The sequence below is a fragment of the Gymnogyps californianus genome, chromosome 1 (assembly GCF_018139145.2).
Source record: "Gymnogyps californianus isolate 813 chromosome 1, ASM1813914v2, whole genome shotgun sequence".
Taxonomy (NCBI): Eukaryota; Metazoa; Chordata; class Aves; order Accipitriformes; family Cathartidae; genus Gymnogyps; species Gymnogyps californianus.
Genome location: NC_059471.1, coordinates 99265672 through 99287021, shown reverse-complemented (window position 1 = coordinate 99287021; position 21350 = coordinate 99265672). Strand labels below are relative to the sequence as shown.

Here is a 21350-nt window from a genome sequence, read left to right as displayed (position 1 = left end):
TGTATAGTGGCTGCATTTCCAGAGCTCAATGCTCAGGGGCAGAAAGTGGCAAAGTAGCCAGCTTTCTTTTTACCTTGACAAATCTATCATAAGCCAATGTGATCATATGCCAGTTATAGTCTGCAGAGCTTTGACTTCTGCCTGAATCATTTAGCTAGTCCTGTTGTACAAGTAAGGTAAGCAGAACCATGGTACAAAAACAGTAAGGCCATGGAAAATAGTGTTTGCTAAAATAGAGAAGAATGGCAGGTGAAACTTCAAAGAGCTAGTCGAATATTTGTTAGAGCCCTGAAGGGTAAATATTTACTAACACTTCACCCAAGTGTTTTACATCTGCAATTGTAAGTTCAGAAATGGAAAGGGGGAGAAAGGGAAGTTTCTGTTTCAAATCCTTTGCACTGCTCTGGTCATGCACAGCAGCACTGTGTCTGGCTCATTTTATGGATAGTTTTCTGAACAAGTGTTACTAGAGGTCTCCAAGCTCCTCAGAAACGTAGACAAAATTGAGCTTTGCAGCCTCAAGAACAAGGAGTGAGGCATGGACAGTGTCCGTCATGGGAAGGGATCCAAGAAGCAGTGGTAAAGCTGGGATGGAAAGCCAGGGAGGAGAGACAACAGGACAGTCACACCTCCTCTGGTCACTGCCCCTGCAAGCGTGGGAAGGGGGGGGTGGTGTTGGTGACTGCTGCTGGCAGGAGCTGCCATTTCCCTGTCATAGTTACTGCTTGACAGACACCAGCCCATAAGCAAGCCAGGACAGAAGTCACAAATGCTCTGTCGCGTCCAGCAGTCTGCTGCCAGAGGACATTGCCTGCTTTGCCTGTGTTTAAGGGGTAGCTCTACCTGCAGAGTGAAACTCCAGGAAAAGCTCCCCGCTGCAGTTCACATTTAAGTCATCAGATTGCAAAATAATGAGTGCTGATATGAAGTGGAGGCTGCTGGTTTACAGCTACGGACTAGTTCAAAGAGAAGTTGATTTTACTGCCCTCACAGGGCTAAACAGTGCTGAAGAAAACCAAAAAGACAGTTTATACTCTAAAGGAAAATTCCCTATGTGAGATGGATTTGTTTCATTATTCTCACTGACTTGGCTGATTCCATGGAGAGAGACTGCACACACTACACTGTAAAAGATTTATTGTAAAACCTTTCATCACAGCTTCACCCTACCTACAAAAGATGGTGGTCTCACATATTAAATGCCAGTCTTTCTCTGTCCCTCAGGGAAGTAATATTGATTTGCTTTTAGTTACTGCAGTTCAATAACAGCAAGGATATGCAATTACGAAAGTACTTGATGAAATATAAATATAAGGTTTCCATTTGATAGTGTTTTCTCTCCCTACTTCCTGTTGTGGTCATGCTTCAAACATTGCAGAAGAGCATCTTTAGGCTCTGTTGGATTGTAGGTAAGTTAATATACGCTATGGCATTTGTTTCAAGGCTTAGTGGAATGGTTTATGCAGAGAGAGTTGGACTGCAGTTGAAACAACCTCTTTCTGTGTTCTCATATGTTTGCACTAGAAGTTTAGGTTGCATATCAAGGAACAGGAGAGTGACTGACCACAGCATGGCCCATATTCCCAACTGAGTTATTTGCTTCCCTCTGGTACAACAATTTGCAGTCAATTGAAGCACTCTTAGGATATACTTTAGTGTAAGTGAGCAAGGAAATCTCCTGCGTAGTGAATTCTTCTTATGTGAATACACATGCTCTGCTTCACATTACTGTTAATATGTATTCCTATATTGTCTTTGCTTTTATACATATCGACACCATAATGGATACATTATATACATTTCAACATGCATATAAAAAGTAGCTGGTAATATGCGCTAGTTGAAGGTGTACTGATGTTTCATTTTAAATGCTTCCTTATATTCACCATCAATAAAATTCTGCTCTTGCATAATGACGTTTTTGTCCAACGTCTCAGTACAGAGGCAAATTTCTGTTGATAGCTTTTCAGAAGCTAAAGTAAAGGCCTTAAACTCTTTCTGAATTTTACAATATTTAAATGATACATTTAATATTTGTGAGGAGAAGGCAGAAGTTGATATTTTCTGTGTGAAGAACTAGAAGATAACTGAATGCAAACACTCAGTTCTCAATCTTACAAAATCTCACAGAAACTTAACTGCAAGTATGTGAATCGTTCCACCGAAAGCAAAACATTTGCTATATCATAAAATGTTGACGACTGAGTCAGAATGACCTGCATAATATTTTATTTATTAATTTGGAAGAATGAAATTTGTATTAATACACATTAATACTAATATTTTACATACACCTGCAAACAGAAATACCTATGCATTATCAGCACATAGCAGTTAATAGCTGTGATAACAATTATGAGATAGAACCAATAGTCTTACCTTGTACCTGCAAATTCAAAATTATTTCATCTGATCCCCAGTTGTTACTGGCCACGCAACTGTAGTATCCAGAGTCTTCTGCTTTCACAGTACGGATGACAAAGCTGCCATTGCTAAAGATGCTTCTTCGCCCATCAATCATCACTAGACTGGGTGTCCCGTTACTACCTCACAGGAAACAAAGTGCATACATTAAAGAAGTTACAATCAAAATTACTCAGAATTGGATTTTTTTTTGAAGGAACTAAGAATGGAAGGAAAGAAAAAGGTGGGGGACGTCTTCTTTAATAAAGACAGCAAAGGAATATTTTCTGTTGGGAAACACCTGCCATTTGCTTAAAGAACGCACATAACCTGGCCCCAATTTGAGTGAAAATGGAAATTTACTCCTTCCTTAACTATCTGCTATTTCATAAAAGTGCCAAAATAAGAGTAAAAGGCAGTTCCTGGCTACAAAGTCCATCCTTATAAAATAATAGCTATGTGTATCAATGCACAAGATGGTTTCATAGCACTGCAGTATCACTGCTTACACAGTGCTTGGATGAAAATTATTGTCCATGCGTGTTTCCAAGTGACTGTCAAACTGTGAAACTAAAGATCAAAACAGAATAATGGAAAACAAGATATGTGCAAGACATGTACACTGCACTCCATAGAATGATTCAAAGCATCAGACATTTTGCTTTCTCAGACTAAAACTATTCGGTGTGCTTGAAGTTAAAACAGAAAAGACTCCTAGGTTTTATGCTTTGAATGTTTAGCTTTATCCCTTCTTCATAACTTTTCCTCTCTTTTGATACCTTCTTATCACCACAGCCAATTAATTTTAGTTCAAGGAATTTCTGAACTCCTTGTCTACTGTGACTGTGTGCAGTCCCTGCAAACGGTCCTTCTCCTTCCTGACACAGTCATCCAGGATCACTCGCATTGCAACCCTCAGGATTTTAAGCAAATGGGCTTTATTTGAGCTATACATTTAGTTGCTGGTTACCTATCCTTCATCCATTTGACTGTCGGAGCTGGATCTCCCACGGCTTTGCAAGGGAGGACAATGTCCTTCATCCAGGGAGTTGTCACCGTGCCGCTGAATGTCAAAATCCTGGCAGGAGCTGAACAAGAGAGAGCAAGAAAGACTGAAATGAGGTTTTCATTCATACAGCCATGGGAAGGGAAACACAGACATCCAGAATTAATTGTGGAAAACCAAACCAAACTGTTTCAAGCTGTGCTTTTAGGAAACTAATTCCTTTTAACTCATAATATCATCTATTTATTCAAGCACAAATTTTATAGTTTCAGTATCTGGAAGAGAAGTAACTAAAAGAGAGATGAGGCAGAGGACTGGAGAGGTCCTTGTGGAGAAAACGAGCAAAATCAGTTATTGATCATCTTTACTGATTTTTATATATTTCATAGTAAAAATTATGGATGAAAATTATGTCCAAGGGATGCTTCTCTCCAAACTTCCAGCAGGAAGTGCCCACAGTAGACAGGTATCTTACAAAAGCTAAACTATTGATACATCACTGTTACAACAGCTATAGTATTAAGCAAAATAAACCTTCATGTATGTACGTGTCAGTACATTGCAGAGTCTATCTGAAGTCCACAAATATGAACAAACTCTTGTCAGTTTAATTTGTGTCAGCTTTCATATCACCTAAATATATCAACAAAAATATCACTCCTGTAGTTTCAGTTTATAATATACTTGAACACTAGGGTTGTGTTAGAGCTTCATTGTACGTTATTACTCAAGAACGACCCTTGATAGAAACAGACTTCTTGTAGGCCTCTGTCGTGGTTTAACCCCAGCCAGCAACTAAGCACCACGCAGCCGCTTCCCCCTCCCCATCCCAGTGGGGTGGGGAGGAGGAAAGAAAAAAAGTAAAACTCGTGGGTTGAGATAAGAACAGTTTAATAACTCAAGTAAAAATAAAATGCACTACTAACTAAGAATAATAATAATTGTAATGAAAAGGAATATAACAAAAGAAGAAATAACACCCAAGAAAAGACAAGTGATGCACAATGCAATTGCTCACCACCTGCTGACCAATGCCAGACCCGCGATCCGCCCCTCCCGGCCAACTCCCCCCTGTTTATATACTGGGCATGACGTTCCATGGTATGGAATACCCCTTTGGCTAGTTCGGGTCAGCTGTCCTGGCTGTGCTCCCTCCCAGCTTCTTGCACACCTGCTTGCTGGCAGAGCATGGGAAACTGAAAAGTCCTTAACTTAGGGTAAGCGCTACTTAGCAACAACTAAAACATCAGAGTGTTATCAACATCATTCTCACACTAAATCCAAAACACAGCACTGTACCAGCTACTAGGAAGAGAATTAACTCTGTCCCAGCCAAAACCAGGACAGCCTCTAAATATACATTTCAAAGGCTCATACTGAATACAGATACACGAAATACTGTATTTTTAATCCTGATCTACTTCAGTCATGCACACTGATCAGAATTTATAGTTAATAACCTATTTTGCACCAATTAGGAAAACATGAAAATGAAAGCCAGCATGAAATATAACTGGGACAGTTCATCTCAAAAAAAAAAAAAATCATGCATAAAAGAACAGGCCTTGAAGAGTTAAGGGAAATTACTTGAGTAGGCTGCAGTGGGACTTGAGATATTCATAAAAAGAAAAGATTTCATAGATTATATGATCAGTTTGGACTGTGTTGCCTATGTTCTCTTCAAGCATTGTTGAAGACTAAGCTTCTCGAGAGATTTTTCTCTGGTCAAAATTTTAACTGAAAACACAAGCAGGAGCTGTTTAAAGATTTAGGGTAATGGACAAATTGAAGGTTAGGTAATGGGACAACATTACATTCCTAACAGCCAAGCATTGACATGTCCTGTCCTGGCTAAACAGCAGCTGAAGACGCCTGGCTCCCTCCTTCTGGCAGCTCTGATGGTTAGTCCCAGCAGGAGGGTGCTGCGGCGTGTGCTGCCCTGAGAAGCTGGTACACCAGAATGATGCAAAGACACTGGTCAGTCAGTAAGTCTTATGATACAGCCCTGTTTTCCACTGTGGCACTCCTAAGGCCATATCTTCTAGAAAAGATTTACACAGGCCTATACTGCCACAAGCCATGGGCTAATCAACCAAGCTAACTGAAACAGAAAAATGCTCAGTCTACCCAGACACATGGTGTGAAATGCTGATTCCACTGAAGTTAGTGTTAGAAGGCTCATTTGTCTTCAGTGGTGCCAGGTTTTCATTGCAGGAGATGCCTAACGGTACTCGTTGCAGGAGATGCCTAATGGTACTCATGCCATCTTTAAAAAGCAGCAGGAGATGCTGTCAGCTGTGACTATCTACAAAACACATCTGTAAATGTAAGTATCTGGACTGCTCCTAGTAGCTGCAGTGCATTCTGAGCAACGGTGGTTAGAAACTCGAATTCCTGTTCCATGCAAAATTCCCTCTGTAACTTGAAAACTCATTTAAAATGAACTATTAATCATTTTCTCCTTGGCTTTCCTGCCTCTCCAGTGTTTCTCAAAATATCCAGCTATTTCCAGCTACTGCCAGTTACTTTAAGACAAAGCACATGTAATGCAGGAATCCTGCTGAAGCCTTCAGCATGACATGGCACCACTGTTAGCAAACTTTCTGTGATATCCCTTTATTCTTAATAGTTATCTCAATGTGAATTCTTCCTTAAGTCATAGGTTGGATATCAGATCTCCAAAGCACAACATTTATGTTGTAGCTCCTAGTTTTCAATATCCTGTGTGTTCCATTTTACAGTGATGTGTGGAAGTAACACAAATCTCACAGAAGCCTAAGCCAGTGGTAAGATCACAGACCGTAACTCAGAAGTGCACATTACAAAAGCATACCGCGCTATTTTTGTGAAAGTACCCACAGCTTTCTATGGATTATCTTATTCCTTTCATGTACTCAGTGCTTTTAAAAGAGATGGTAAAATAGCATGAAAGATCTTAACTCCAGTTTTCTTTATAGCTTAACTTCTAATAATGTTCTGAGACTACTAACAGGTACACAAACAAAAGAAAACTAGAAACAAAATAAATGTCGAGTGAAATTCGTCTGAAAGCAATAGGTTTGAAACGCCAACAGGCGTTCATGAGGTTAAAATACCTTGAATCTCACAGGCTTCTCGCTTTTGAGCCAAGGGAGCTTTATGCAGCATGTGGGCAATTCAGCTGAGGGCTTACCTCTTTGTTATTGAAGCTACACACATGCCTACTGACTACCCACCAGCCTCACGTTAGATGGCATGGCACTGGATTAGGACTCTGTCTGTTCCTATTTTTTGCAAATTACCCAATCATTAATTGAAGATAAAGAGGTGCCTTCACAGAACAGTGCACTCTTTTATGCTAATGTGGTTTTCTGCACATTTGTTTGTTTAACTTATGAATCCTATTACCTACATTTACTGTCACAGAATAAGAAATGGACAGAAATTCTTTGCAAGAGGCTGTAACACACTCTTTTTTTTTTTTTTCTCTAGAGGACATAACTGAATTTTAAAGGCAAACTGTATAGGGAAACTGAACAAGAGCTATGACAGTTCACTGCAGCTCAGCTTAATCCAAATACAAGAGCCATCAGTGAATACCCTGGGTCAGGAGTTTCTTTCATTTACTTTCTCACAGAATAATATCCTGTGTATTCCAGGATGATGAACCATTAAAGAAACAGACCAATGGGGTGTGTGTACTATCATGTGAGCCCCACATGTTGTTTAAAAACATTAAACACAAAGCAACATAGACTAGGAGGCAAATCTGTTCAACATTAACGCTCAGGTAGTCTACAAGAACAGGGGAAACTCAACATTAAAGTCAGAGAGTTCTGCCCAGAGGATCAGGTTGCCATAGGTCTAGATCTGTTACCATGCTGCTGGCAAATGCCATTCTCCATCAGTCATGGTCAGGAAATAAGAGGAACAAGGTGCATGCAAGGTTTTCTGTCTTTTAGATATATTTGATAGGCTAAACCCACAACTTTCAAGTCAGCAATGAAGCGTAATTTGAGGGGTGGGGGCATAGCCTGCTTACGTGGAGACTGAACTTTCATTGCCGTGATTATTTTCTGTTTGTTGAGGTTTTTTTGCTTATTTTTGTCAGTTAATTACATCTGAATAATTACAGAATAACAATCTGTTCTGAGAAACGGAGATACTAAAGAAAGAAATGTTAACTTGAATTAAGCTTTCATTTAAATTGGACTATCCATTTCACATCAGACCCTTATCTAGACATTCTCATTGTTCTCAGAGGGGTTCTTAACGGGGTTATAATTAAGCTGACATAATTCAATTCAAAGTTAACTCTCATTAACTGTTATGATGCTATCATTACTTGGACAGTTACTGTGAAATAAGTGGAGAAAAAAAGGAAACAAACTTCACAATAATGGCCTGTAGGATGTTCTTGTACTGGGGACTTGTGGCAAAATCAGGCTATAACTGCTTGTAACCCTGTGATGTGTTACTTGCTTCAGACATACTGGGGGGCGAGAAAGGTCTTCAAGGCTATTAGCTGTGCCTATCCTTCTTTGTTGTGCGTCCACTGCCCTTATCACTGATCACCACTTTCTCTCAGCTCTCTAAAAGGCCCAGTGATGCATTCATACAGGAAATCTTGTACATGATACAATAATTTCTAACCTGGCTACATCCAAAGTTCATAAAATTGCTATCTATCAGTATTCCTACTGTCCATCACAACCTCCATGAATGGATTATTCATCACTTTTTTAGTGCTAAGTGCATGTAAGAGATGCTTGTCCTGAGCATCATCTAATACAGACTTTATATTGGAGTATCACTACTAACTCTAACATTGACTGGATGCATTCTACCATCCTTCAAAATAAAGTCTTGTTCACACTGACTTGTCTGTGTTGAAGTAATTAATTACTTTTCCTTAAAGTCCCCTTGTCTTTTCATACAAGCTATTTTCAAGTTCACCTATTTGTCATCATGCATCATGTTAAATAAGCTTTGGAGGAGCAGAATTAATGCCACTTTGTGGTAAGCTTGTTCAGTTTAAGTACATGTGGGTCAATTTGTAACTTCTCAATTTTTGGCAAACCAAGAGCTATCGCGCACTACATTTCATCGTAACTAGAGGTTATTAATCTTGATACCTGCAAACTCTGCATTCATCTTGTCTGAACACTTCCCTCTTTTTTGAATGCATAGGACATGGAGAAAGAGAACTTCTAGTGCATTATGTGCAGAGGTCTCTGCACATTCCTGGGTTTGCCTGTATCCTCAGTCTATTAGTATTGCACCATGTTGTTGTCTAATTAGTTTTGCCGTTATTCAAGCATCAGTTTTTATGGCTATTTTTGTTTCCTTTTTTTCTTTTCATCACCACACAGTCATTACACACAGGTAACAGCTGGCCTAAAAGCATAAGTACACTGAAACCTTTGCCTTGTTTCCCTGAGATGTTTTTTCATGATCTTCCTTCACAGATGTCCTTTACACTCCTCATCCACCTTTCAAGATCTAAACTTTGGTCTCACCGATGTTCATAATGCAGTATGCAGTTATCCAACAAGAAATTCAACAGTGGAAAGCTCCAGATTTTTCAGATCCTTCAGACTTTTCATAGCCTTTCAGACATCCTTCAGGCCACTCCACTAACACAGTGTAGCTACTAAGAGAAAGGATCTTCTGAAAGACTGTACAAAAAATGCCAGAAAGAAGCAGAAAGTGAAGGTGACTCTTCTCAGTTGACAGAAAAAAACTGTAAGCAATGGTATGGGGAGCAGGCATTTCCCTGCTTATTCTGACTTAGGCCTCTTTACCTTGCTAGACCCTTCCCGTATTTACACTGATAAATCTTCCATTGTGATCAACAGTAGTAACATAGTAGTTACTACAGGCTTCTCACAGCAATATTGAAAAATATCCATCTCATATAATAAAAACTTTAGCCTAGAGAAGGAGCAAAGAAAAGACATGAAAGTTCCCATCACAAGCCTGAGGAACCCTGTTGGCAACTTCTATGCATTGGGAAGCCATGTCATGTGTTGAAATACTACCCTCCAAACACCATCACTGCCATCCATGACAATAGCTCTGATTGATTGATAGTTAATCTACCATCATCAAACTGGTTATCTACCACCTAGACAGGTAGGAACAGCAAACTTCCCTATGGTGATGGTATATGCTCTTCCATGCAGAAAGTGCTTTCATGTTGGTGGCATTTGGCTGAAGTTCTGCAAAGCTTTTTTAGAAAGTATCTGTCATCATAAAGCACTAGACACTTTATTTTACATTACTACATCATTAGCCATGACTGAAGAATTAGCAGGCTTGTAAAACTGTAAAGTCAATTAAATGCATCTAACTTTGCAACTCTAGGGACCTGTGCAATACACTGTTCATACTGGCACATGCTGTGATGTTACCAATTTGAGTGGGGGGAAAAAAAAATCAGTCTGAAGACCCCATGTAGAGCTTGAGTACTGATGGGACTGTTCTCACTTTGCTGTCTAAAATGTTAGGTGTCTGTTTCCAAGCTAAGGTGCTATAGTGTTGTAAGCATCACGTCTCACAGTACAGGTAAGACAGAATTCATGGGCCCAAGTAATACCTTTTACTAGAACAAGTAATACAGCTGGGAAAAAAATATGCAAGATTTGAGACACATTATCCCTTCTTCATATCTGAAATAGAACCAGCAAACTTCAAAGCTAATGGAAGTTGAGAACAATTGTTCAGAGTTTAGATATGTTAATCAGACCATTTTATACAGAAGATAGTACTTGTGGAATACACAAGAGATATTAGTAAGGACAGGAATGATAAAGAAGTTAACATGTATGGCAAGAAGAAAAAGAGACACACATTCAGAAGGGGAAGGGGATCATCTGCAAACCCTCTGTACCCAACAAAAGAAGATAAAAATTGCTCCAAAAAGCAATTTATTTCTTTCTAAGGTAGGTGGGATGAATTACCCCCTAGAGGAGCACATCATTCTCTCTCTGCTGACTACAGCAAAATCTTGGGCAATTAGCTGAGAGTTGTCACCTAACTTTTGGAGAGAACTGAAGTTACTCCTGACAAATCCCACTCTCAGTAAGCAATGAGGCATAAAGAAGCCACGTGCCAATTATAAAAGTAATTAGCATTGTAAAGTTCTGGATAGCTTTAAAAAGCGCTGTCACCATACCTTTAGCTAGCGGTTCCACAGTGATAATCTCGCTGCTGTTGCCTCTTCCCGCAGCAGTCACTGCTACCACCCAGACGCTGTACTGGCGATTCCGGCTCAGGTTGGGGATTCTGTAGGAAAATGAGTCGGGAGAGGCTTCAAACTCGCTGATTACCTGTGGTGGGAGAGACAAATGTTTCCAGACTAAAATAAACAGTATTTGGAGAAAGTCTGCTAAGCTGAGTGCTACAAAGCCTGTTACTTCAGAGTACTTTGAATGAGTATCAATTGCTCCAAACAGATGGCAGATGGCAATAAACAGAGCAGACACAATAACTTGTTGCAATCAATTTATATTCAGTGAATTTGGGCCTATATCTCGTTTACAAATTGTTTTTATTCAGATTAGGACTTTCATTTGTCTGTTTATTTTTACAGGGTTGAATAAACAATTTAAGTGAACATATTTGACAAATTTTTACCATCAATAGTTCTGACAAACCAATTTCGTTTTACACAAAACTTTCTCAACAGAGGATCCAGTTCTGCATCTGCTGTGAACTCTGGAGTTTACTACTCAAGATATGTCTTTGGTCACCTAGAACCATTGTGCTGGTGTTCCTTATCCCTCGGTTTGGTGGCTTATTCCTTCAGTAATGGAGTGAATCAAGAAATAAAACTCTATTCTGTAATAGACTGTTCAAACTTCCCCTGAGTCTAGTTTTGTTTAATCACAAAATTGCTTCCATTCAAAGATTCCCAGCAGAAGGTCATCTCAGCTATTTAGCTGCATTAGCAGGGAAGGACAAGGGCTGGAAGAAATGCCAGTTCAGTCTGTTCTTGCACTGTCACTCAAGTGCATCGGCCGTGAGCTGCAGCGAAGGCGACCAGCTGCTATGCAGTACTTGCTTATCGGTGAGATGTTCTACAGTCTGCTTGAAGCGACCTGTGCAAGGAAAGGTGGGGAGGAATATATAGATTCCGCCAGGGGATGTGGGCTTTGTGCACCTCAGCACATCCTCCACAGGAAGCTCGATTCCTTGGTGGAGGAGAAGGGAAACGTCAGCCCTGAGCAGTATTACAATGCTCAATATAGCCAGTTTTATTTCTGACATGGGCTTTGTGATTCTAGTATGTAAAAATAGAGGGGTAATGAACCATTAGAATGAATAATACTCACTTCCCTGTGCAATACTGAGCATGGTAATGGCTAACTAACACTAGGCTAAAAATAATTAGAACGTTAATGACGTAGAAAAGAAGATTTTACTAGGAATCAGCAGTAAAAATAATGCATCAGTGTAATCTAAACTTCATTCAGACTGACAGAAAGTGTGCAAGGAATCTCTTTGATATACAAATATCTACTGGTGGTAAAGGCCAATTTAATCTGATTAGCATTTCAAAAGGCAGGTTGACCTGAACTCATTGGAATATGTAGTCCTTCAAAGTGAATTCCAAATAAATAAAGGATGTTTTTGAGATATCATTAAACACCTCTCCAGTGTGAACTGGTAGCCAGTTTCAGCTACTGAATGGGTCACTGCATTTCTCTATTCTTGAGCTGGCATCTCCTATAGCCAGGGGAAGAGGGGAGTTAATCTCATCTCACTTTCGAAATCTAGAGTGAAGACATCTGTGTCTAAGCCAGTCACTTTGACTCCCTTCAGAGACCATGCAAAGAAGAGGTAACTTCTAAGGCAAGGTTCTTCTGGCCTATTTGAGACACATACATTGCAGTGGGATGAATCATGCCCTTGACATATCTATGTTTCCCCACCAACTGTAGAAGTGTCCATATAACTAGCCCAGGTATAGTTATCTGTGCTGAAGACATCTGAATTTAATATGCTTGTTAACTAAAATACTTAACTCCCTGGCTTTTATACAAATGTGTGCCTCTATTTGCTTCTACAAGAATACATCCTGTTTCCTCCATGGAGACTAACTTTTCTGGGGAGACTGGTTTGCTCCAGCTAACAGTTATCTAGGCTCAACACAAGCCCAAACAGGGATCTTGCTGTACTTTGTAGCCAATCTCATTGCTCCTGTCAAAATGCCAAGTCAGTTTGTCCCATTTAGCAAGCATTTGCCTGGGTTTCCACTTCTGATATGAAGAGGTCAGTGCAGGCAGGCACTTCTATTATTATGTGAAGTATTGCAGCAGGTTTTGAGAACCATCTGTCTTGACATTTACACAAGAATATTGGACAAATGCCCGTGGCTTGACATGCTGGATCTTTGTGAGGTCATACATAAAAATTAATGTATTGATCATGGCACAGGAGGCTGAATTTTAATATTCATGAGGCAGCATTTCCTAGGGTTAATTTGAAAGTCAAACAGGCTAGGCTGTCTCTGGCACTTAGGCTCCACTCATTAATGCAGCTATCTAGCACAAGCTACTTCTAAACCACCTATTAACATGGGACGTGGATATAGCATTTAGGAACAGCTAACCATTACAGACTTCCTTATTGCTGAACTTTCATTCCAGCAAGCATCACTCTGGTTAAATAAACACTGTTTTTTCCATGACTCCCATGGTTTATGAAAGGGACATATGGCTGCCTTTGGAAGCTACTCCTAATACTGCAGATCTCCTGCTTGAAATGCCTCACTGCTCTGCTCCCCTCTGCAATGGCAGAGGCTGGGACAGTCAGACAGATATACATCCTGTATACGATTGCTAAACACAGGTCAGAGAAATCTGGTTTGAGATTTTGTGTTTGGGATAAGGTGAGCCACTAAGCAGCAAACGAAAACCTCAGCGTTGGAGCTACAGCACTGGCACTAAGTGCTCCTGCTCTGAGGACTGAAGTTAAAGACAAAACTGAAAAAACAACCAATCCTCAAAAATTCCTGTGGTTGCAATGTGGTCAGCTAGAAGAGCAGGCAAAATTGTCTCAAAACAGAGGAGCTCGCTCTCCCTGGAGCTCCAAAGATGGAAGAATCACAGAATTAGCTCTCTAATGCCATTGAAAATGCCTGTCTTCAGTTCCTTTCTTTCTCCCACAGAGAATCAGCATCATTCACACATTTGCAACTGTAGCTATTCCAAATATAAATTCAACTATTCATTGAATTACTTTATTAATTGAATCTGGTAAATGTATCTTCCCTAAATTAGTGATTCTTATTTTCTCAAAAGAAACCACTATAGCAAAAGATTTTGTTTTCTAACTGGTTAACATACACCTTCTGTTTCCTCAGTTAACATTCCCTTTTAAACACTTGGGGATGCTCCAGTGACAAAGAATTGATTTTACTTTTAAATTTTGCCTGTCATTTCAATTAGACTAACATCCCAGATCCTTTCATTACACAAGAAGAAAAAAGGGAGCTTTGTCAGCAAAGAGAAGATTAAACAATTGAAATAAGAAATACTTTAAAGGAATGTCACCTTGTCACATATTGGTCTTTGCATGTGCCAATATGAAACATATACTGCTGTTTTATCCCCAAAGCAGTAACATGCTTGCCTAAGGGATTTTTTCTTTCTAACTGCTTTTTTATTCAGCTCAGAGATGATGGGTTAATTTTTCTTCTGCCTTTAGCTCACTGTCTAAGAAGCACAGACAGGGCTGAGTCTCTAAAAAGCCAGCAAGGGCTGTGAAGAATAAAATGAAATCAAAGCTGTTTATCAGGGTGAAGTCAATCTACTTCTGAAACCAGGCAACAGCAAGAGATGCTGAGGAACAGCCACTGCAAGGAGCATCATTTTCCTCTGATGCAACTTCAGCTCTACTGGTGTACTTTGCTTTGTACACTTTGAAACAGTATGCCATCTCCTGGTGTTTCTGACTTTTTTAGAAAGCAATTAGATAGGCAATGTACATAAACTCTGAACCCTCTGGCTGGTTTTTTTGGTCTGTTTGTTTGTTGTGGTTTTTAACCCAGTCTGGGAAAACTTCAAAAGGGCGCTTTAGAAGAAAAATATGTTTGTAACAATTTTCCAAGCAATCAGGGAGTTTCCCAAGCAGGGAGGTAAGGTAACAGGTAGCATTTACCATGGACTGGAAGATTATTCGGTCAAAGCAAGCCTGCACCTTACCTACAACTGCATCTACCCAACTTCTGATGTAAGATAGGTGCACTGAAGATCTCTATCTCCTCATTCTCTGCAAGTTGTGAGAAAACTTGGAGGTGAACTGAGAAAGCCATATGCAGACTTTAAGGACAAGAGTGAAAAGCAAGAAACACCCCAGGTTTGTGGTGTGTGTTGTGAAGTAAGAGTGTATACAAGCTGGCTACCTGTATATTGGCTGCCTCATCTTGAAAATTAAAAATACATATATATAGTACCTAGAGTGTAGTATATATATGTGTGTTTTCACTATAAATTTAGGTATAAAATGTGGCCATAGCATCATCTGAGAACAGGGCTGGAAGGACCCTGAGAGTTCACCCAAATCTATCCTTCTTCTTTAAACCATGTTCAACTGTATCTGCACAATTATCTCAGACATATGTTTGTCCAACCTGATTTTGAAGACTTACAATAAATGGTGATTTTGCAGCTCCCTAGGCTGCAAGACCTATTCCATTGCTTAACTAATCTTACTATTAGAAAGCTTTCTTGAAATCTAGCTTGAGTTTTCTGCTGCAATTTAAGCTCATATCTTCTTTTCCAGTCTATTAGGAACATGGAGAATAGATTATTACCTTCATCTTTGCGCGAGTCTTTAATCTACATGAAGTTTTATCATTCCTTTCCCCACCAGTACCCTTATCTTTTTACAATTTAATAACCCCGATGCTTTCAATGTTGCCCAGAAATCACATTTTCTCTAACAGTTTCTCTAATAATATCTGCCGTTATCCTTCAGACTCTCTAATGTTGGTCCACAGCCTTCTCGAATAGTTTCCAAACCTGTATTCAACAATCCCAGGGTATGGCATTTGGCTTTTCACCACAGGATTATAAAGGTAGCTAATATTCATCGTGGGATGTACAATAACCTCAAAATCCTCTTCTGAAGTATCTAGCCAATTGCTCTCTACCCAGTACTTTTGTAGTTGGTTATTCATAGTACCCATTTTCTTGCACTTACCCATACTAAATTTTATCTAACATTTTCCAGACCAATTTCCCAGTTCATCAAGATCTGTCTGAATTCTAGTTTTGTCTCCAGTGTACTTGCAATCCCTCCCAGCCTTCTATCTCCTGCAAATTTAATAGGTACTCTCGCTATTTCATTATCCAGTCACCGTTATAGGTCACTAATGGAACCACTGAACAAAAGTGGACTCAGGAGAGACACCTGTGCTGCTCACTCCTGCCCACAGCAACGAACCACTGGTTTCATAGCGTCCCACAGAACAGCAATCAGTCTTATGTATAGCCTGAGCTGTCTCAGTGAAACCATGTTTGCCTAGCTAGGTTACTCTCAATAAACATGCATCCTCTGGGCTTATCTCCATTGCTAAATGGGAGACAGCCAGGGAATGTGTTGAGCACTCTACCCCGATGATCCACACTGCTTTTTAACTTGATCTCCAGCTCAGTTTTGTACTACTCTAAATAGCTCTCTTCAAAACGAATCTGCTTTAGAGGGCCTAGTGCTAAGCAGTGTAGACAGACGTCAGTCAACATCACATACTCTTGGGGCCAGGTGCTGCTCCTTGGCCCTGGTTTAATCAGCAGTACAGATGAGGCCTACAATGAACACTGAGTCTCATCAGTAATTAAAGTAAGTTTTGACTACAAGGTCAAAACACAACGATCTCCACCTTTTTGCACAACACCATCACAGAATCGCCTACCCTGCTCTACTCTATTGTTGCTCCTGGAAATGATGTTTTAGAGTCCCTTGGACTGACAAGTTATCCAGTAATGGGGGCTATGACAAGTTGTTTCTACCTGGAAGCAAATTGGGTTAATATGAAATCAATACATTACTGTATTTATAGAGAATGAACTTCGAGTTCTGCATCCCTGAACAGAGTAGACAGACCACTGATGTGCCCTCTCAGTGAACTCCCTAAAGATGTGAAACTCTGCCTGAGGTCATGGACTAGTACTTTTCTCCAGAACTGCTGGCTTTTGCCTTGCTTCCTTTCACAGATGGACAGACTGTCCGAGCTGCAAATAACCACCAATCCTGGACCACAGTTTTCAGTAAGACTCTGGATACCACTTTGGTCATATAACGGCTTCTGTTCATGTCTTGCTATTTTGGCTCATGTTTTGAAACATGGCATCTGTTTTTCACTCAGCATTATCGAAAATAACTGTTGTAAACAGAAGCTGTGCACAAAACAGAATGCAGCTTCCATATAAAATTTTATCTGTCTTTTTTTTTTTTCTTAAATGCGGAACTGAAATGTTAGAAAGTGCAAGACGGAAATTTTGGAAACAACAGAGGCAGCTCCCTGCCTTCCCACCTGCAGGAAAATCTTGCAAACTCATTTCCAGGAATTACACCCAGAAGACAACCCGCTGACTGGACTTCCAGGTAGCCCATGTAGTCAAGAAGTCTGTTGCTTGGGAGCCACCGAGGTATGCCACCTGCTTGCCCCTTTGCAGCAACTCACAGAGAGTCCATCAGCCTTCTGGGGGTTGATGGTCATGATCAGGGAAGCAGCATGTGGTATCATGGGCTGGTGACCACAGAAAGGTCAGGAGACCACCTTCTGCACTGCCAGGGGTTCTGCTGCCTCCTTTGGTGGCCCCAAGAAATCACCAGGTTTGTGCAGACCATTCCAGTCAACTCACAAATTGTATGACACCATCTGATCCCAAATGCTCTGTCCCCTATGTGATACAGAAGGGAATGGGATGAATTCAAACCTGCTGAAATACACTGCAACTGACACCAAGGACTTATTGTAGACTATATTGATATACCTGTATGTGAGACTTGGTAGTCGAACAAGACCAGAGTTTCATGAAAAAATCAATATCAAATTTGTTTTAGTAGGGCTTTGCAAGGAGACCTTTTAAAAATCATGTAAAACAGCACATCATCAGAATTAATTTATACTCTGTCACATCTCTCCTGAGATCTGCTCTATGAGAAAAGTAAGATAGGCAAAATATATAAAGTTGACAAAGCGATTAAAAGAATGAATGTACTATGTTTGGGAGCTGGTAACAAAGCTGTGAAATAACTATGAAAAAGCTGTAAACAGTACATGTGGTATATTAAAAAAGACATATTTTAAATACCATTCAAAATAAGTTTTTAAAATAACCCCCAAATTATACACTAGTTCTATGCTATATAAAGAACAAGAATTAATAAACATAAATATCTTCATGCTGTAAAAAGTACTGTATAGACACAGTGATGAATACTGCTTGTAGTACACAAATCAATGAACATATATTTTAAATTCAACCTTACAGATTCTGCTGAGTCTAAATAAGCTTCCATTCAACAGTAACTTTATCTACTTAGCTCATTTCTGCCAGCTACCTCTCCCCTCTTTTAAAGAGACTTTCAGCATCCCTTTAATCACTGAAGCCTCTACGGTGTGTAACAACAAATAACTTCTGGCTTATAATTGCTTTTGCTCTATTTTCCGTGCCTTTTATTCAAGTCTTTAAACTGGAGAGGAACTGGGAGTCAGAAAGTATGATGCAAAGCTGCCTCACATTGAGTTAGAATTTGGACAGATCCTATGCAAAATCAAGACAAGACATGTGTCTGCCTGAAAGAACTGTGTGGAAAATACCTGGATGTTGGGAATTTGTGTCAGCTAATTCTGGTTCTTTAAAGATCCAGTTTAAGATAATTGTATATACTTTCATATCATGTAGCTTAAGATGCGTATCATCTGGTTTAAGATAACCATGTATACTTTCTCCAGAGTAAACAAAGAGAAGGGAAGCTTTTGGAAGAAGATTCATTCAGCTTTTTCCAGACATCTAGCTTCTTTCCTTTAATGAAAGGAAAGCCTTGATGACCCCAGAATCAGCATAGGTATCTCACTTCGAGATGTCTGAAGTCAGGTGAGCTGAATCCCACCTTGAGTCCACAAGTCACATAGAGCAGAGATGACTCTCTTCTTTCACAGGGCAACCCCCAGAGTCTCCTGTGTATGCTTTTGGTAGGATATCAGTAATACATTGCAAAGAATATCCTCCAGATGTTTTCTGGAAGATTCTGCATGTGTTTGTGTTAGGGAATGTATCTCAAACATAGAGGACTTCATAAGAAACCAAGATATTGGGCTTAAGTGTTTTCCACTGGGACCTTTTGAAAACTATGTAACCAGAGTTGGGAGGCTGCAGTCTATGCATTTGTGGAAGAGAGGAAGGAAACCTGGAGAAAGAGTCTGATTCGTGCCACTTTTTCTACTGAACGGAAAAAAAAACCCCACTGTAATACACCCTTACTGGGCAATCTGACTATAGTTTTTCCCTCAATATGGTGCTCTACAGATTGACAGAAAAAGGTGCACAGAGATGTGAGAAACAGATGAATAGTTTAGTCACTACTGCTGCTACTGCTGCTGCTGCTGCTGCTGCTCGTTATCCTATCACAGGACTGAGCAGACAGAATGTACATGGGAACAGTGTCTTGTGCAGACATCATACGCCTGTTGTTTAATTTGATAGCACGTTAAACCATGTAATTTTTTTTTCCTCTTAGTGGGTTTAAACCAAAAGCAAAAAATGAAACAAATATAGAAGTTGAACAGGCTTAAGAGTATGTTTCTCACAGAAAAATAAGTATACCAAAAAGATCAGTAACTGTCTGACCCAAACAGTCCCAGATGTTGGCCAGTTTCCAATATCAATTACGTTTACAAGTAAATTGACTTGGGTTTTGGCCAAATATATGATCATTTCCTTCTTCTCCATCATTACTTCGTATCTGTTCATCTCCCTCATCTTCCAAACCCAACTGTTTCACAGAAATATTTCCAGACCAAGACGAATCTTTGGTGGGCTTTCAGCTTTTGTATCTTTCTAAATCCTTTGGAGAAGTCCAGAATTGTAGATTACAGTTTTCAAAGATTCTTTCAGACACAGGTCACTGCCAGGCACGTGGGGCTGACTGTAGGGTTTACACTATGAGATAATTCCTATTCATCACCCCTGTTTCAGCATTGGGGTCTGCTATGTGTTCTGGTTTGTCATCCAGCTAATCAGCTAATACTCTTATCATGACAGCATCACCTGGGATCTTTGCAGGAACGTGCTCGCTCCATTCATCTGGTTCAACAGCATCTTGCTCTGGAATTTATTCTCCTTCCAGTCCTCAGGCTTCTGGTCATTTGGGACCTCAGTCAAGGTGGGTTTAAGGAAGAAATCATATCTCTTAGCAGAACCCCACAACTAGCAACAGTTTGATCAACTAACATTTCAAAACGATTGCCAGGATTCAAGACCAGAGAATAAACTGGTTCTTCTTATGAGAAAAGTAGGTTTTTAAATCTGTACCTGGATGCTTTGCAAGCTTCTTGTCATATCTGCCAGTCTTTGGGTACTCGTGCTGGAAAGTGAAATGCAACCTGAAGTTTTCCTCAAATAGAGTTTTACTGTGGAGTTGATCACAGTTTGGTTCAGGGGCTTTAGGGAGCAGCTTCAGAGAGGTACCACTGCTCCATGGAAATTCACTTCATACTGTACAGTAAGAGATTTGGTGTCAAACAGAAAGAGCTTTAAAAGTCTGGGAGAGATATGACTACTGAGCACTCAGAAAACTAAGATGGATATGAAGCATTTAATCAAAGGCAAGGGGATTCACATTTGAGAATCATAATCCCTCCTGTAATGTGCTGAACAGTTATGGGTTTGGTTTGGTATTAACAACATGTTTATTGAACGTCATGCCGAAGAGAACCCAGCAATAACTTCGTGCAGCACAGACAGCTTTTCAGAAGAAAGCAGTAATGATTACAGTTTAGGTAATGCAGCTTTTCTGATGGAGAAACCATACATTGCACACACACATAGAGCTAAACAGATACACACACCTCTGCAAAATGGAGAATATTGTCAACTGCGGAGAAGCCAGTCCACTCCGATTAGACAGGAACACGCTGCATCAGTGAAAGTGTCCCGCCCGAGTAGCAGACACCTGTGCCACGCTTCCCTTTGCTGTGGAGGTGGTGTGGGCAGCAGGAGCATGTGGCAATAACAGTGCTCACAAGCTAACTGATGAGTGCTTGGATGGGTAAAGCTTGAGTAGGCTCATAGTCTTGCAAGAAGGGACCTGTTTGGGAGTAGGGGAAGCCAGAGTGCTGCTGACTGGTAGAGCCATTGCCACATCATTTATCACAGCAGGTATGCAGAGAGGCCCAGCAACTCCGCTCAAGACTGTATGTGGTGATGAGGACCTGAGTCACACAACACAAAGAAGGAAGGACAGCAGGAGAACATGCTTAAACAGGCAGTGGAAGGTGGCTGTCAGGATATTAGAAGGCTGGAAGTTGTGACTTCTGACAACAGGAAAAAGACTCCTGCTCCACTTGCAGATCTGCAAATTCAGAATATGTATAGTGCCCTGGGCACTGGTGAGGAGGAACGGGACCCATCAGATGATTCATCAGAGCCTTCTGAGCCTTAACTTAGTGCCTGCACAAAAGGAAAAAGGCATGTGGTAGTTACTGGAGACTCCCTCCTGCAGGGGGTGGAGGCACTGATCTGCCAACTTGACCTAATATCTTGGGAACTTTTTGCTTGGCAGACTTTAAGATCTGAGATATGCGGAGATATTGCCAAGGCTCATCCAGCCCTTGGACTATTTTCCCTTGCTGCTTTTCCATGTGGACATCAACACTGGCAGGGGCAATGTGAACCATATCAAGAGTCACAACAGAGTTCAGGAGATGAGAGTGAAGACCAGGGGG

At 40.3% G+C, this 21350-nt stretch overlaps 1 protein-coding gene across 1 annotated transcript in view; it reads right to left on the bottom strand.

Moving 5' to 3' along the window:
* DSCAM (DS cell adhesion molecule) overlaps positions 1-21350 on the bottom strand; it is a 443556-nt gene that overhangs the window by 53020 nt on the left and 369186 nt on the right. Inside the window, exons 22-24 of the mRNA XM_050891759.1 lie at positions 10566-10719; positions 3374-3491; positions 2380-2543 (exon numbers count right to left, since the gene is read on the bottom strand). Coding sequence (XP_050747716.1) covers positions 2380-2543; positions 3374-3491; positions 10566-10719 — 436 coding nt within the window. The remainder of the gene's footprint in view (positions 1-2379; positions 2544-3373; positions 3492-10565; positions 10720-21350) is intronic.